At 46.2% G+C, this 16799-nt stretch overlaps 1 protein-coding gene across 1 annotated transcript in view; it reads left to right on the top strand.

The window, feature by feature from the left end:
* NOP58 (NOP58 ribonucleoprotein) overlaps window positions 1-534 on the top strand; it is a 22944-nt gene extending 22410 nt beyond the window's left edge. Inside the window, exon 15 of the mRNA XM_035899111.1 lies at window positions 211-534. Within this exon, the coding sequence (XP_035755004.1) occupies window positions 211-267 (57 nt within the window). The 3' untranslated portion in view covers window positions 268-534. The remainder of the gene's footprint in view (window positions 1-210) is intronic.
* The last annotated feature ends 16265 nt before the right edge of the window (window positions 535-16799 follow it).

Here is a 16799-nt window from a genome sequence, read left to right as displayed (position 1 = left end):
GGCGGCACGGCTTCCCTTGTCTGCTGCCCCCACTATCCTGTAAACATAAGAGTGCATTTAGCAATAGAGGAAGGGGACATCCCTTGGGTTGTGCTTTGTTGAGTGTGGAAGCTGCTGTGATGCTTTGAGTGTGAGCTTGGTTGCCTAGCTACGCGTGTTGCTTTGCTTCTCCATTATGGTTTGCTCATAGCAACATTTGTTTGTTTGCAGAATACAGAGAAAAAGAAGAAGAAAAAGAAGAAAATGAAAGACGAGAATGAAGACTGATGAGGAGCAGGGGAAAACATTAGCCCTTGGACAGCTGCTTCAGAGTAGTGTTTCTTGACATAGTCTTCAGCAATTAACTTCCCTGTGTTGCAAGAGGGCAAGGAAATGTATTTGACAGCTGTCTTTTGCCCTGGAACAGGATACCCTGGTGTCTCTGCTCCTTAGGAGGATTGCTGGTTTTTTGCAGTTTGTTTTGTTGTAAAGCTTACGGTAGATCCTCTTTTCATATGCAGTCTCCACTGATAAGGAATAAAAATGTTTTTATGGGGATTTTATGCCTCTGTCTTAACTTGTTTGCTGGTTTTCTAACTATTATCAGGACTATCTCTAAGATTTACTGTTTTAAATGATTGATCAGCAAAAAAAAATTTCTAAATGTGTTCTGTTGCAATTTATTCTCTAAAGAATTCAAACGTTGTGGTATTCTTAAGTTCTCCATAAAATTGATAAAATATCTGCATAATATCAAAGGCACATTGAATGGCTGAGGTGTGTTATTGAGTCTGTGCTGTAGTTCTCCTGAAAAAACCTTTTTTAATCATCTTTCAAAGATTTTGGTTTTGCTGCACTGACTGACAAGATTGACACATGTTTTGAATTAACATGATTTAGCTTCCAAATTGCTTCTGTGGTGATTATGCCAACTTTCTTCACTTGATTTTAAAAAAAAGGGCAAAATTGCTTCTTCAGCTATCTGATAATGAAGCTAAAAAGACAAGTGTTTTATATTAGTAGCAGGAATCAGCCAATTGCCAATTCTGCCATTCTCTGTAGGAGTACAGATGCGCTGAAGTAGCATCATTAAAGCTCTTGAAGCTTTATGGTGGAAAAGGAAATTATTTTTATTTGACTATGCTTGTTGCTCAGTTTATTAATAATTTATTATGAAAAAGTTGGGGCTTTTTCCTAGGTGTAGTGGTAGACTATTACCTAAACAAAATAGCAATGTCTTTGGCTGGATAACATTTGGTAACTGCAGCCGGTGTAGCTGGTGCTTTTCTGTAGAACACAGCTTACGGACCAGCTCTTGGTGTTTAACTGCCAGTGGCTTACTTACCTGTTAGTGTAAGTGGACATACTGAATCCCTAATAAAACTGGTAATCTGTTTATTAATGCAGTTCTGCCAGTAGCAAAAACATGAACTGCATTTTTTTTTTCCTCAGGAAGGTTGCAGTGAGTTTAATTGCTATAACTGAGAGATTGGTGAAGGAGTATCCTGAAACAGCGTATTGGGAACTACGCTACTGTGTCGCAACCACGTCTTATCCTAGGTGTTGCATATGAGTCCTTCTGTTGCTCTGTCTGCGGTCACTGATGTTTTGCTATGCAGAGCTCTGGATTGCCTGGGAATACTGAGACCTTTCCAGTTCATCTGCTCTTTGCTAGACAAGTAAGATGAATTATAGTTGAAATCTTTGAGTGGGCAACAAAGATATTAAAAATTATTCATAATGAGATGGAAGACTTGGCTATTAGTGCCTTTAGTTTTTTATTATAAATGCATTTTCAAACAGAAATCCTTATAGACATGAGAGTTCCGTTTCCTCTGAACTGTTAATGTAGTCGCTTCCTCAAAAGTATCACATAAATTATGTATGTGCTGCTCAGAAACTGTCCTATATAATTTACCCTACTCAGAAAATTTGTATGAACACCAGTTCCTTGGTAAGTCTAATCAGTGGGATCGAACGGAGCAAAGTTATTTTTGCACAGCCACTTTTTCCTCCCTTTTGCTTATTCCTTTGATAACAAGTGAAATGAGATTCACCTCTTCCATAGCACATTTTAGTGGTTTACGATTGCAAGCCAAGGTCCAGTACAGGCCAGCTTCCGTCTCCCAAGGCAGCCCGTTGGAGTTTAGTCATGAAGTGGCATGTCTTTGCCTCTCTTCCTGCTCCAGTGGTGGGAGCGTTGATTTCTGTATCGAATCAACTAGAGCTTCTACTTTATTCTCTTTCAAAATTTCTGAAATGCTGTAGGTTTTTTGTTTTAGCTGAGCAAAACTACTTTGAAGAGGGGGGGGGAAAAAAAAGCACAGAGAGCTCAATGTGTGTACCCAGAAATACTGGGTGGAGAAAAGGATGCAAATTTTAAGTTTTTCAGTCCTGGATAGACCATGCACTTATCTGCCACCACCTCTTAAGCAGGTAAGGGAATAAGTACTCTGGGTTCTGGTTTGAACTGTTAAACTCCTCATCTTCAAAACAGTAAGCTGCATATACCCCAAAGGGCTGCTGCTGAAACATTGATAAGTGTGTTCAACTCAAGTGCTAAATATGATCAGTGAAAACAAACAGCGGTGTTAGACTGCAGTCATCGAAAGCATCTCAAGTTGCTTATGAGTTCACACAGGTAAGACTGGTTTGCTCGTGCATGGCTTTCCACAAACAAAGGTCTGGGCATTTGTGTACCTTAAAATAATAATAAAACCTACAGGTATAGCTTGGAAATACTATAACCTCTTTACACAGAGGTGGTTCTTCTTACCTAAGAAGTAGGATAGGCCTTTGATTGGGACTCAAGCCTTTTGATCTTTTTACAGTAGAAGTTTAAATCCTGAGGCTTTTACAGCTTCCCTCGTAAGTAATACCGTGCAACAGGGCATTTATGTAGAGCCTGTACTATTGGTCGCTTACCTTTGTGAGAGAGGTGATCCATTCAAAAATGGATCTTTAATTTTGTCAATTGATAAAGCAAAACCAAACAAGACCTTCGTTAAAGTTAGATTAAGGATAGATGCTTTGAGTTGCTTGAATGCAGAAAGAACAGCTAGACAGACTGCCGATGGCACTTCAAGCAAAACAATGAGATATGTGGAACAGAAGAATAGAAAATGTTTTAATACAGTCCTTAGAGCATTTTATCAGTATGGGTTACTCTAAAACAAAGCTAGCAGTGAAAAAATAGCTGGTGAACTAGGGCTAAGCCTAGAACAGGTTGAATTAAAGTATTTCAAAGGGATGGTTGACAAATTTGAAAGCATCTTGCACAGGTTCCTGGGGTGCTTACACCTTCTGTCCCCAGGTCCTGCTATCCTGGGGTATAACGTGGGCTGTGCTCTCCCTGCTCTTGGAAAATCTAGTGCCATGTTGATTGAGAGCTGGAGGGGCAGCCTTCCTTCACAGCCCAAATTCTTAATCAGTAGCCAACAGTACCCTTGACTGTGTGGTTACAGACCTTTTTCTTTGGAATTGAGGAGGTCCTCTGCAGGGAGGGAATCAGCAAGTGCAGGAGCTGCTCAGTGTCTGCTCCTGCTGGGGTAATTTCTCACCAGAGAGACATCATCTGGCTTTTTTAGTAGCTACTTTCTACTGTGAAAGTTGTCATTAGGAAAATGAGCGCTTTCTTCAGGCTAAGAATATAGTCTTTTGGAAAACAATGTTTGGGATTTTGGTTTTTGTTTGTTGTATTTGTTTTTTTCTTGGGAACTTGCCTGGTAGCGTGCCTGCCCTGTGCTCAGGAAGTAATGGGTTGGATGAGTGGACAGTGAGGTGGATTGGGAACTGGCTGAATGACAGGGCTCGGAGGGTTCTGATCGGCGGGGCAGAGTCCAGTTGGATGCCGGTAGCTAGTGGAGTTCCCCAGGGCTCGGTACTCGCCCCAGTCTTGTTCAACTTGTTCATCAATGACCTGGACGAGGGGACGGAGTGTACCATCAGCAAGTTTGCTGACGACACAAAACTGGGAGGAGTGGCTGATACACTGGAAGGCTGCACTGCCATTCAGCGGGACCTGGACAGACTGGAGAGTTGGGCTGAGAGGAACCTGATGAAGTTCAACAAGGGCAAGTGTTGATTGCTGCACCTGGGGAGGTCGAACCCCATGCACCAGTACAGGCTGGGGGCTGACCTGCTGGAAAGCAGCTCTGCTGAGAGGGACCTGGGAGTCCTGGTGGATGCAAGCTGACCATGAGCCAGCAATGTGCCCTTGTTGCCAAGAAGGCCAATGGTATCCTGGGGTGTATTAAGAGGAGTGTGGCCAGCAGGTCGAGGGAGGTTCTCCTCCCCCTCTACTCTGCCCTGGTGAGACCCCACCTGGAGTACTGTGTCCAGTTCTGGGCTCCCCAGTTCAAGAAAGACGAAGAACTCCTGGAAAGAGTCCAGAGGAGAGCTACTAGAATGATAAAGGGACTGGAGCATCTCCCCTACGAGGAAAGGCTGAGAGAGTTGGGCTTGTTCAGCCTGAAGAAGAGAAGACTGAGAGGGGATCTCATCAACGCATACAAATATCTTAAGGGCGGAAGTCAAGAGGACGGAAGCAGTCTGTTTGCAGTGGTGTCCAACGACAGGACTAGGGGCAATGGATGCAAACTGAAACACGAGAGGTTTCAGTTGAATATGAGGAAGAACTTCTTCACTCTGAGGGTGGCAGAGCACTGGAACAGGCTGCCCAGGGAGGTTGTGGAGTCTCCTTCTCTGGAGATATTCAAAGCCCGCCTGGATGAAGTCCTGTGTAGCATGCTCTAGGTGAGCCTGCTTTAGCAGGGGGGTTGGACTAGATGATCTCCTGAGGTCCCTTCCAACCCTTACGATTCTGTGATTCTGTGATTCTGTGATTCTGTGATTCTGTGATTCTGTGATTCTGTGATTCTGTGAAATCAGAGTCATAGCTGGTTAAAGATACATGTATTTCACGTAAGTAATTATTAGCTAGTACTTGATGAAGTGAATCAGAGCGTTTCTAGCAGCTTCAGTAGGTGTTCGGTCCTCTAGTTACGTGCATGAAGTTCTTGTAGTGAAAAGTTAGCTTCAGTGGGGTTTAGGAGCAAGCCAAATGCAAATTTTTCTATTAAAAATATGTTCATCAGACAGCCATAGTTAAACCAATACTCTTTTTGTCGCTCTTAAGCTTTAAATCTCACTTATTACAAATGGCATTTAAATAGCAAAAAGACAAAGCATGGAATATAAACTAAGAAGTCTATTTGAATTATTCATGGTGATCTGGAAAAAATAATTGATACAGAGAGAATAATAAATGTCCAAGGAGTATTTCACTTTGCCTATTTTGTAAGAAGGAAAAAAAAAAAATCTGAATTACTTTGAGTCCTCTTCCGCACCAACACATTTTCTCTTTGTTGTGTGTTTCTCTACTCAGCCAGACTGAACCCAGAGATACCAATGACAGATCTGCCCTGGCTTATCCATTAATACACAGGAAAACAAAACAACAAAAGACAACTTTCCTAATACCCTAGAAACTCGGAGAGATGATTTCCTACACTAAAAGGAAAAATACCACCTTTCACTACTTCTTGCTGCTATCTAAAATTCCCGTGTATACCTCATTCCCTTTTCTGACAAAGCCAAAATCACCAACATAGAAGAGCTGCTAAATGCTATCTCCTGCCATTTAGATGGAGTTAGGAAAGGTCTACTGATATGTTTGCTAATGATAACTCTCCTCTGCCCTGGTGAGACCCCACCTGGAGTACTGTGTCCAGTTCTGGGCTCCCCAGTTCAAGAAAGATGAGGAACTCCTAGAAAGAGTCCAGAGGAGGGCAACTAGGATGATAAAGGGACTGGAGCACCTCCCCTACGAGGAAAGGCTGAGAGAGTTGGGCTTGTTCAGCCTGAAGAAGAGAAGACTGAGAGGGGACCTTATCAACACATACAAATATCTTAAGGGAGGAAGTCATGAGGATGGAAGATGTCTGTTTGCAGTGGTGTCCAGCAACAGGACTAGGGGCAATGGGTGCAAACTGAAACATAAGAGGTTTCAGTTGAATATGAGGAAAAACTTCTTCACTCTAAGGGTGACAGAGCACTGGAACAGGCTGCCCAGGGAGGTTGTGGAGTCTCCTTCTCTGGAGATATTCAAAGCCCGCCTGGATGAAGTCCTGTGTAGATTGCTCTAGGAGAACTTGCTTTAGCAGGGGGGTTGGACTAGATGATCTCCCGAGGTCCCTTCCAACCCTTGCGATTCTGTGATTCTGTGATTTGTTTGCACAGGACTATTGTGGGGATGTGGCCGCACCCCTGCCCTGACCCACAGCAGTCCCTCACCCCAGTGCCTACTGGCCATGGATATGTGCTTCCTTCCAGGTGTCTCCCGCTGCCCGTGGGTGTCCTGATTATTCCAGCCATCCACAATTGTTCCTCCCACCCACAGACATGCCCCGTGTGCATGTCTTCCATGTGTCTGTGCCAATGTGCAGCAGCTCTCATTGGGCATCAGAAGCCAAGTGGAGGGGACCCTGTTTTTCCTCACCACTGGGAATGGAATAGGCAGGTACCCTACACTGCTCTGGGCACTGGCCCTTCTGCTCCAGAGGCAAGGAGTTCCCCAGAGCTATCCTGGGATTTTGTGTGCCCCTGCAGTGAAAGGTGTCTGCTGAGACTGAGGTGGAGACGTGGGAGGTAACTGCTCAGGGGTTACAAAGCCTGCCTGCTGGCTGTTTTTCAGGTAAAACTTCCAGCTCGCCCATCCCTCTAGAGCCATTTCTGCACCATCCCGCGAGTCAGCTTCCTGCTGTCTGTGCCGCATCCTGGTGCCTGTGTGCCCCTGCAGCGAGGCTTCACTTTCTCTGGAAAAAACAATAATTTTATTATAAGTGATAGACAACGCAGCAATAGCTTCTTGTCTTCCCCAGGGAGAAGCCCAGCACCATGTTGTCTTTTGGAGTAGCTTAAAATTTTGAATAGAAATCCTGCTTTCTTAATCACTGGTCTCGGATCCTGTGCCTCTCCAGCCGCGGGGTGTGATGTGCAGCCCTCAGCATCAGTCAGCATTGCCCCCGTGGAGCTGGTGATTCCCCGAGCAAGAGGCTGCCTCCTCAGGTTGGCACGGAGTACTGTCAAGTGCTCTGTCCACACTTATGCTTAATTAGCTCCTGTTGTTAGAAATTCAGGAGTTTCTGCAGCGAGCACCCATCCTCCACGGGTGAGCCCTAGCTCTGAGCTTTCATTTCCTCCCCACATCCTTTGCACTCTGCCTATTTCTTAAGCAAAAAGTTATTCTTCTCATAGCAGTGAGCATCTCTACATTCAATGACTCAGTTTTCAGTAGTATTAGTCTACGATAGATTTTCTGATGTTCAATTTTTCATCCCAGTTACCGGCTAAAGGAAACAGTAATTTTGTCTCTACAGACCTCAGGCAAAATACAATGAGGGACTGATGGTGACGCACTGGTACGAAATTTGTAAGCTACCCTAGAGAAAAAGGACAGGGTGGGACGAAGTGCTGCGATGGAGATGTGGGAGAGCTGGGCTAATGGCAGGGAAGCCAAGAAGGGCTCCAGATCCAGGGGAAATGAGGCAGAAAAATTCCTGTCACTTGGACCACAGCCCATTGGGTTTGCCACCTTTAATCTCTGATCTTCATATTCCACCTCTTAAAAACTGAGATAATGCCTCCGAAATCCCTTAAGTGTACAGGGCTCTCATTATCGCATTATTTATGAAGCACTGTAAGAGCTCTAAATAGGATGTGATGTAGAAGTGTTATGAAGAAGAGGAAGGAAACCTGTTTGACAGTACAATGGCTGCAAGCAAGGTTGTCTAAGTCCACGATGAAATCTCTCTTGGTAAAGCTGCAGCCAGTCTCAGGGAAGCTGTGTTAAATTCTTTCTTCTCGAAGAAGAAATTAAAACCAGCTGTGCCAAAACAAAAAACACTTCCTTTTGGAGGGTGGCAAAAAGAGGTTGGTTTGCTTCTGCGGCAGTGTAGAAACACAGTTGAAAATGATCTTTTTAAAACTGGCATGGCACTGGGTGGGTTAGGGACCAGCACTGAAACCTGAGCTCAAGCTTTATTGCTCCTCTCTGCTGCAGGATCAGCAAGGCCATGCAAAATGGAAGCTACCATGGATGGGAGACGGGCTGCTATTTATACAGCTGTGAACATAACACTGTAACATTGGAGATAAAGATAAATGCAATATAATTGCCAATTACTCAGTCAGTGTATTGCAACACGCTGAAGCAATAATGGGCAGCGCTGTGGCAAGGGAGTGTGCTTCCTCCCTGCGGCCAGTCTGCCCGCACCCGCCTGGGAATGGCAGGACAAGGTAAAAACTGTACTTCCCCTTTAGTACAGTTCTCCACGTTTTTGCCCCGTTGACAGCAGGCAGGCGTCTGAAAGGAGGTGCCAAGCAGTGTGAGGAAGACCAACAAGTATCCTGTGCTCAGACCCAGCTGTGCCACGTACAGCACGAGGGGGCTGCTTTGAAGCATTGCACCAGGGCATCGGGCACTTTGCTGTGCCCAACCTCTGTGCAGGAGCCCCTTGCACTCCTCAAATCCAGCTGAGGTTTCTGAAGCAGGACTGACATAGAGCCTAAACCACATGTGCTCTCCCCAGGAGGCAGTTTCAGCTGCGGGGATTGGTGCAACCAGCTCTTGCTTCCTCTTGCTGCACAACAGCACACCCACGCAACTAGTGATATCTGTGCAACTAGTGATGTCCATTTTAACTGTCCATTTTAGTGATGTGCATTTTAACCCCAGTGGGTGTAGTACCTTTAGGCTATGGTAATTAAATAAAATAACCGAAGATGCGTAAGCTGTCCCTAGCATGTCCTGGATGTGTGAATCTGTCACAGGTAGAAAGAATGTAAAAATAGAAATCCAAGTTCTGGGATCTGTACTGTAGCATCTTTTTAAAAAGGTCATCAACAACAAACCAAAAAAAGAAGCCTTTGTCTAGACACTTGTTTCCTAATGCTGAACGCCAGGAATTATTGCCCCTGTACCTTTCTGGAGACTTTCTGGCTGGGGAATGTTCTCTTTCCAGAGGAAATCCTTTTAACTTTCAGCAGTTCACGACTCTAATTGGGTGAAATAATAGCTTGGCACTCCCCCAAGCAATATGATTTTTATCTTTTTTGTTGTCTGCAAAAGTCTGGCTTGTTCCAATCCTATGAGTCATGGAGGGAATATGGATGTCGGACTGCCCTGCTACCCAGGGACGGGCTTCTGGTGAGATGGGCACGGGGTCCTCTGTCAGAGGTGACCACGGGGGTCTGAGACATCTTCCACAGAGTCGGGGTAGTGCTGCCTGTCCCCTCTCCTGCTTTTGCCAGGGCTGATGATGTCTTGTTGCTGATGTGCGTGTTTCTAGGCATCTTTGTTCTCATTAAGTTATTCAAAAGGGGCTTTTTTGTTGACTACTACTCTGGTTTCTCCAGGTGACTCATCTTACACTAATTATGGATTCATGCTTTGTCTTTGCCAAATGCTAACCATTCATCAGCTTCAACGAGCATGTTTTGATGTTTTCAGCAGAGGTTTAGATTCTGATGGTTTATTTATCCCAGAAATAAGCCTGATAGAGTAAACAATTGGAGCTTTGAACCTCTCAGGATTTTGTTTCTGTACGGTGGATTAAACGAACTGTTGTATTTAGCACAAGTCTCTCTTCCTTGTCCTGGAAAAAAAGACCTCAAGCTTCAGGGTGCGAAGCAGCAGCCAGGGCTTTCACTGTAGGTGCCCTGCCTTCCTTGTGTCCCTGGGGCTGTGCAGCACGTGGCTCTGGCCTGGGAGGGGACCCTCCAGCTGGGCCTGCTGCTCCCGCACTCGAGGTTGGGTGCGTGCCAGGGACAATGGCTCACCCACCTGGGGACGGGGCGCTGGGTTTACTTGTGAGATGCATCAAGCTGACTAAGTGCAGCAGGAAGCTGTGTGGATGATCTCGTCTCAGGTCTTGTCTGGCTCATTTGAGTTTATCACCAACTGGTTGAATGCAAACAGGACTGTGCCGGTCCTGACCCCACAGCTCCCCCCTGTGCTCTCAGTGGGGCTCCTGTGGGGCTGCAGGTGCTGGTTTTAGCTTTCAGACTGCGGAGAACCAGAATGACACATTGTGCATTGCTGTTTCCCACCTTCACATGGAAAATCCAGCTACCCCTGGGCTCCTTACTTCACACCGTTCTCGCTGTCCAGCTGGGGACTCCATCTTCTCTTTGTGGTGGCTTGGGGCAATGGACAAAGGACAAGAAACACGTGGAGATATGCAAACCAGGAAACTATGCTGCATAAAATGCCCTCAGGACAGGAGGACACACAAAGCTGGGCTGCACAGGACTAGCTTAAGCTAAACTGAAACCAGGATTTCCCCCTGAATCCTTGCCTTGCTTGAAGCGAGGCATCCAAGCAGCAAAACTTCCATTGAGGAGGAAGCGGTGGGCCTCCATGGACCCTCTTTGAAGGTCTTTGTTTTCTCTCTACGTCCATGGGACAGATTGAATGGAGAGCCTGACCAGATGCAATAAGAGGCTAAATCTGAAAAAACAGCCATGCAACCAAAACAGGCTAACAGGACATGAGTGCAGAGGTGTCCATGTTGCGCTTGGTTTGTGAGCAGCAGAGCCTGTATGGCTACTGGGCTGGCTGGGCCGGCCTTCACCTGCTGCCTCTCTTGCAGGAGCAGCATTTAATCGTCCTCCTCCAAATTGTGCCACCAGATGCTTTTTCTCCTGCTGCCACTCTGAAATACCTGCTGGGTCAGCAGCTTGTACCTGCCTGGGAAGTGCCAGCCCATACAATTTGTTTCCTAGGTAGGTTTTGTCACCGTGAGCAAAGCAGTCCCTCATGCAGGTGGCCCCACAGCTAGTGTCCTGGCCGCTTGCTTGAGGCAGTTGGCAGGCGAGGTGGGCTAGAGCAGCTCAGGCACGGGTGGGCAAGCAGGGCGAGGGGGCTTCCTAAGGCAGGACATGATGCTGCTTGACTGGTGCTGTTCACATCTGCCTCTGTTTCTGTGTTCCTGTGCCCGTTGCTGACAAGGAGCCCTTGGTCTCCTGCGCCAGGCGCTGCTTCCCTTGGGGCGTTTTTTTCCTTCTCCTTTTACCATCTTTACAGCTTGTTTTCCTTCCTGCATCTGCAAGGCTGCCTCCAACAAAGCCCTGGCAGACAATCTTATCTTGAAGCACAACCAGTCCCGCTTCTTTCACTACAATATCTCGTCTGCTCAAGTGCTTGGCTGGAGCAAGGCCCACATTGGGGAGCACCGCAGCTCCGCACGCACCCCTGCCCGCCAACACCGTTTGTTTTGCCCCCTGGCAGGGGCATGGGCAGAGCCATGTCCCAGCAGGGAGGGCAGGAGAGGGGCAGCTGCAGGAGCTCGGCCGTAAAAAGGCCCTTGGAGAGGTTTGCGCTGTGTTTGCCGTTTCTGGAGAGGAATTCTCTTAGTTAAATGGGTAGGAGAGATGACTGAGTCTATTTTTTTTTTCCCCCCTTGGCTTATTCACTTGATCCGAAAGGCCTTTTATCTTTCTTTTTTGTTTGTTTTTTTCTCCTGAGTTTGTGGTTTCAGTATTTTGGGGATCAAAACAGTTCTGCTCCAAAGCATCTATGGGAAAGGGCCTTGCACCTATTTTGGGAGAAGATGTTTTAAAACCCTGCAGGGGAAGACATATTGAGAACTTTCATTGCTTATATGGTGAAGCAGATATTCCTGATAACTAATGCACCTGAAACTATTAACGTAAGTGCAGATACAAATAGCACCAAAATTAATTAAAGAAAATGAACCATTCCCTTTGCCTGGCCACACCCTGTAAACCAGGAAATATTTCATCTCATGCAAAAAGAGGAAAGTGATGTACTATCCCAACTGGGGCAGTCTGCAAGTCTCACAGTATTCACTTTGTTTACGTTGCTGGGGCAGGACAGTGAATTTAGCAGAGTTTCGAGTGTAAGTCTTTGTTCTCCAAAGGCCTGTAAAAGTTTCAAGTCTCTTGAAAAGTCTGTAGGAAATTCAGAGTGACTGGGTGCAGTGTTTCATACGGATGCAACTCATTACCATCAGTGGCCATCTTCCTATTTACTTTTAAAGTCACTCATAAAGGGCCTCACTGAGACTGTGTTGATAGGCAAATGCTCAGAATGACTTGTTTTGCAGTGAAGGCTAGAGCCTTGTTCGGTAGCCAGCCATCTGTTTTATCAGATTGTTTACCTTTTGTTTCCAAAGTCCAACTGATGTGCATCATTTTACCAATGAAAAGGGGCTAAGGAACTGCTATACGAGACCACTTCTGTCAAATGCTGTACTTAAAGCCCAGAGCAGGACCACAAATATTCCTTTTTACTAAATATCTTCTGATGCACTAGGTTGGGATTTAGTTTTACTTTGCTGCTGCCTCCAGCCCTTTCCAACCGGCATTTCCTGGAGCCTCCTGCCAATTTCCAACAACAGGCAGCAAGAGCAGGTGTGTCCCTGCGCCAGGGAAAGCTGTGCCATTCCCAGGACTTTGCACAAGGCTTCACTGGAAGCCAAAGCCCACGGGCGCAGGGTGCTGGTGGAGGTGGATCCTCGAACACCTCATGGTGTTGCGGTGAGTCACAAGTGCAGGTGCCACGGGCAGCAAAGCCTGTGACAATATAACAGCACAATCCAAATGTACCTGTGCAACCTGAAAGTACAATCTAGGGCACAATCTAAAAGTAGCTCCAGGCATTAAGGAAAAATCAAGTGTAATGTCCCACACTGTATGATCAACCAATAAAATGACAGCGGTTTTACAAGTAGCAGCTTCTGAGGTTTGGCTGGCTCCTGGTATACATACGCATCTTTAGGGTTTATTTTCCTTTATTTTAACATAAAGCTTAGAAACTTATGCTGATAAAAGCTGAAGCATTGATTAATCAGCTGAGTCTACGGGCTGTCAAAAATATCAGCTAGCATGAAGTTTGCAATAAATCACTGGAGCTTGCAACTCTGATACTGACAGCTGAACAACTCCCATTTGCGCAGGTCAAAACTACAAAAAAGAGTTCTGAGTGCATTTTTAACCTAGAAAAAAAAAAGAAAGTCTGAATGTAGAATAACAGTATCTGTGCTTACTATGTTTCTCTGATTTCTCAATCAAATTTGCTCAATATGCAACTTAAACATCTGGGTTTCCTTTGGCTGTCAGCTGCTGATTGCCATCCCCTCGTGAAATCTTGACCTTTAGAAATCACTGCAATGAGCTCTTTTGCTTGCCCATAGCTGTGTTTCATGCCTGCAAAAGATGCAGGGTTTGCTCCATTTTTTGATGTATGTCTCACGTTTCTGGTCTCTGTGCTGTTACCTCAGTGGCAGAAAGCATAGGAAACACTGTCCTGCTGGGGCAAATCCCTCAAAACAGCAATTCCCCACCACCATCTTCCCCTAAATTAATGAAGTCAGGTGAAGAGTGGTGCCTCTGCCACTTTACAGAAGGTGGATGAGATCCTGCCAGTTGGCTTTTAAATGCAGAGCGACCAAAACCAGTGTGTGGTTTCCCTACTGAGAATGGCATTTTAAGGCTGAGGTCCCTGTGTGCTTTTGGGGTGGCTTGGAAGAAGGGAAGAGGAAAAGAGGGAGTGAGCGTGGCCTTTCCCCTCGCCAGCCACCCACCCACCCACCGTCAGTCCTGGGGGTTTCTGCAGCTGCAGAGCAGGCAGTGGCCCATGCTGACCCCTGTGGGAGCCCACATCAGCCACCTGTGCTCTGTGCTGGGGAAAGGTTTGGGCCAACTTCATATTTGTTTTTGGCTAGACTGGTTCTGCAAAGCAAAAATGAGTGTCCTTACTCTGAAAACGAGCACTCGGGTGTCGGATTTGACACAGCTCCATTGTTGCATCATATAGACACGCTTTAGAAATGGCCTTCAGCCTAGCTGTGTGAATCATCACAAGATGATGCCTACAGGAAAGAGAAGCACGCTTGGCGATGTCGTCTTCTGACAACTACTTCTCTAAGATGGACAAAGAAGTCTGGGTGCTCTCTAAGGTATTTTTGGCTGTGTCTTTACACAGAGAAGGCAGATTTGCTTGTCTTTCAAAGGCCACAGGTGGAAAGTGATGATATGCCTTATGAAAAGGAGGATTTTTCAAGACGAATGTGCTTAGGAAAGCAAATAAACAAAGAATCCAGTGTTCCTGCTGGGAGTAATTCCCTTACTGTGAGCCACACTGCCCTTCTGTGAGAGAGGGACCACAGTGAGGTGAACCCCCGTGTGCCTGTGGGATCTGCACCACTGTCCCTACAAAGGGACCGAGGAAGAAGGTGCCAGAAACCCTTGTCCACCCCGGGCCGTCCCTGTGTGGAGGGGAAGTGCTTCCCACATGCCTGTGGGCTGAAGGAGGCCGTCTGGCTCTGCGCTTACCCACCACGCAGACCACACATCTTGGTCTTTCCCATTTACGTGGGGATTAGTCACATTAGGGCTCGGATGTTGTAAGTTCGGTGGCGTAATCCTTCTATGTCTTTGGTAACTCGGAGTCTTCCCGGATAAGACAGGAAAGTGTTTAATGTCTGATGTGAAAAGCAGAAACATCTGTGAAGGTGAGTATTAAAGTCCTTCAGGATGAATTCACGTGTCATAAAGTAGCAAGAATAGAAGTGGTGAAGAGGTGATTTTCTTTTTTGATCTGTCATTGCAGACCACTTTCAGCTGTGTATTTCTCTATAAATATTTAATAGTCATTACACAATTCCATTTTGACACGAAATTCCTAGGAACACATAGTCCTAATACAGCAAAACCCCACATCCCTAAAAGAAAGTTAAACTATGCATGGTCCTGTTCAATCTACTTATTTTAATCTTTCCAGACTTCCATAATCTCTTTGCACTAGTTGAGATGCTGCAGATACCCTGGGTTTGCTTCAGCTGGTGATGCAGCAGAGCCGGGATGTCATACTGGCGGGGGGACGAGCTGCTGGAGGGAGCCTGCGGGGACTGTGGCCCTTGCGATTTGTGACAAACATCCTGTGAAATGAGTTGCCAGCACTGGGGATGCCCCAAACCCCCTTATACAAAAAGCAAGTAGTGAGGAGCGGGTGCCTGGCTGTAAGCCGACTGTGAGAGTTCATGCAAACCTGTGGCTCAGACACAAACCCGTGGCTCAGACCCATCCCCGTCAATCAAGGCGCAATTCTTGTCCTGAGGCGGCTCAGTTCGGCCTCTTTTGATTCAATCACCAAAATCACAGCTGAAACAAAACAGCACTTTTCCTCATGCTGCGCAGGCTACCAAAAATACAGTGTGCTTATCCTGGTTTGTTTTTGTTTGCATCGTGTCCCGCCTTCAGTAAGTTTCTATTAAAGCATATCAAACATGTTTTTGGGGGGATTTCCCAAAGGGATATTTCCCTTCACAGCATCCTGCATTTCTCACCGTCTGTAGTCACCCTGCTGCTGTTGCACTATCGGGAAAAAAAGTGTTTTTCCTAAATATTTCCAAAAGTCCCTGTGCCTTAACAAACCCTCTTGAGCTTTGACAGAGGCTGGACTGCCGAACTGAGGGAGGGGGGAAAAACCTGAGGGGCAAAGGTCTGTGGGAGTGTGGAGCCAGCCCAGGGACTGTTGAAGGTGCTGCTGGGCAGAGGGGGAGGAGGGCAAGAGTCTTGCCAGGCTGGGAGATGCTTTTGAAGGCTGCAGTTTCATCTGATATGATTTCATAAAGCTAACATTTAAGGGTCAGATGATGTGATATGCTGCCTTCAGATGCTGAACACACAAGCCCAGCCCACTGTTGAGACAAAAGTGGCTTTAAGCCCCGTCTATCTATCTATCTGATCCATCTGTTTGCCTTTTGCCAGCTGGCATGAAAGGTTCTTTTATCTGAAACTATTTCCAGCTATTTCTCCTTTCAGAAACTTCGAAGTGTTTGCATGACTTGAAAGACCTATTTCCAGCATTTTTGGCTGGGGAGCATTCTAGATTCAGATTTTATGACAGGTATTTGAGTACGTTCCCTTGCTTTTGGAAGGGCTATTACAGCATGTCATCTTTCATAGGAAGGGTATGTTTCCTGCTCAAAATATTGATCATTTTTTCATGTTATTTTCAATACCTATTTAGAAATTGCAGGTTGGCAGCATATTACTTACGGCAAGCCAAGCCCAAAGCACGAGCAGGGAAGGCTCATACGCTCAATAGGTCTTGGACCAGAATGGGGAAAGGTGCTGGGAAGTGAGCAGCATCTCGGCACAGCTGTGGGGCAGTTGCTCTGCCAGGAGCGGCCACATCTCGCTGGGGCCTGGGATTTGCAGATGTTCCATTTGAAACTGCACAGAGGCCTCCAGGTGTGAAGCCTAGAGCTGCTGCTGGGCTTAGTGACGCCTGGGGGATGGGATGAAGTTCCTGTCGTGGGAGAGAGGATCCTCAGGCTCTTCTTGTTTACCTGCCACTGGGACACTAGTTGTTTTTAATCCAGGTCAGTTATTTTGAAAAGATGTTTCTGTTCAGCCCAGATGTACCAAAGAGCATTGCAGCTCTGCAAAAAAGAGGAAAGGGGTCGGCAGTGACAATTACTGCATTTCTTTATGGCAATCCCAGCTACTGTGCATTCAGTTTTTCAGGAGTAGCTTTGGTATGTCTCCACAGAAGGAAGTGTGATACAGATCATATCTTACTTGTTTCAGGGAGCTTTGACTAATCTGCGCTTCCCTTCATACCTAACAGTCCAATGTTCCCACTTCCCTGAATAGCAGCCACATAGAAATGCAAACCCTAAAAATTGTCCTGTGCCTCATGGTTACACTGTATGGCTGGACGGTGGCATAAAGCGGAGAACTTCAGCTACCTCCTGGAGAAGTGTCTGATGCAAAGTCAAGGCTGTTGC

Source organism: Egretta garzetta, unplaced genomic scaffold (assembly GCF_000687185.1).
Source record: "Egretta garzetta isolate BGI_Z169 unplaced genomic scaffold, ASM68718v1 scaffold297, whole genome shotgun sequence".
NCBI lineage: Eukaryota > Metazoa > Chordata > Aves > Pelecaniformes > Ardeidae > Egretta > Egretta garzetta.
This window is presented reverse-complemented; position numbering and strand designations above follow the sequence as displayed.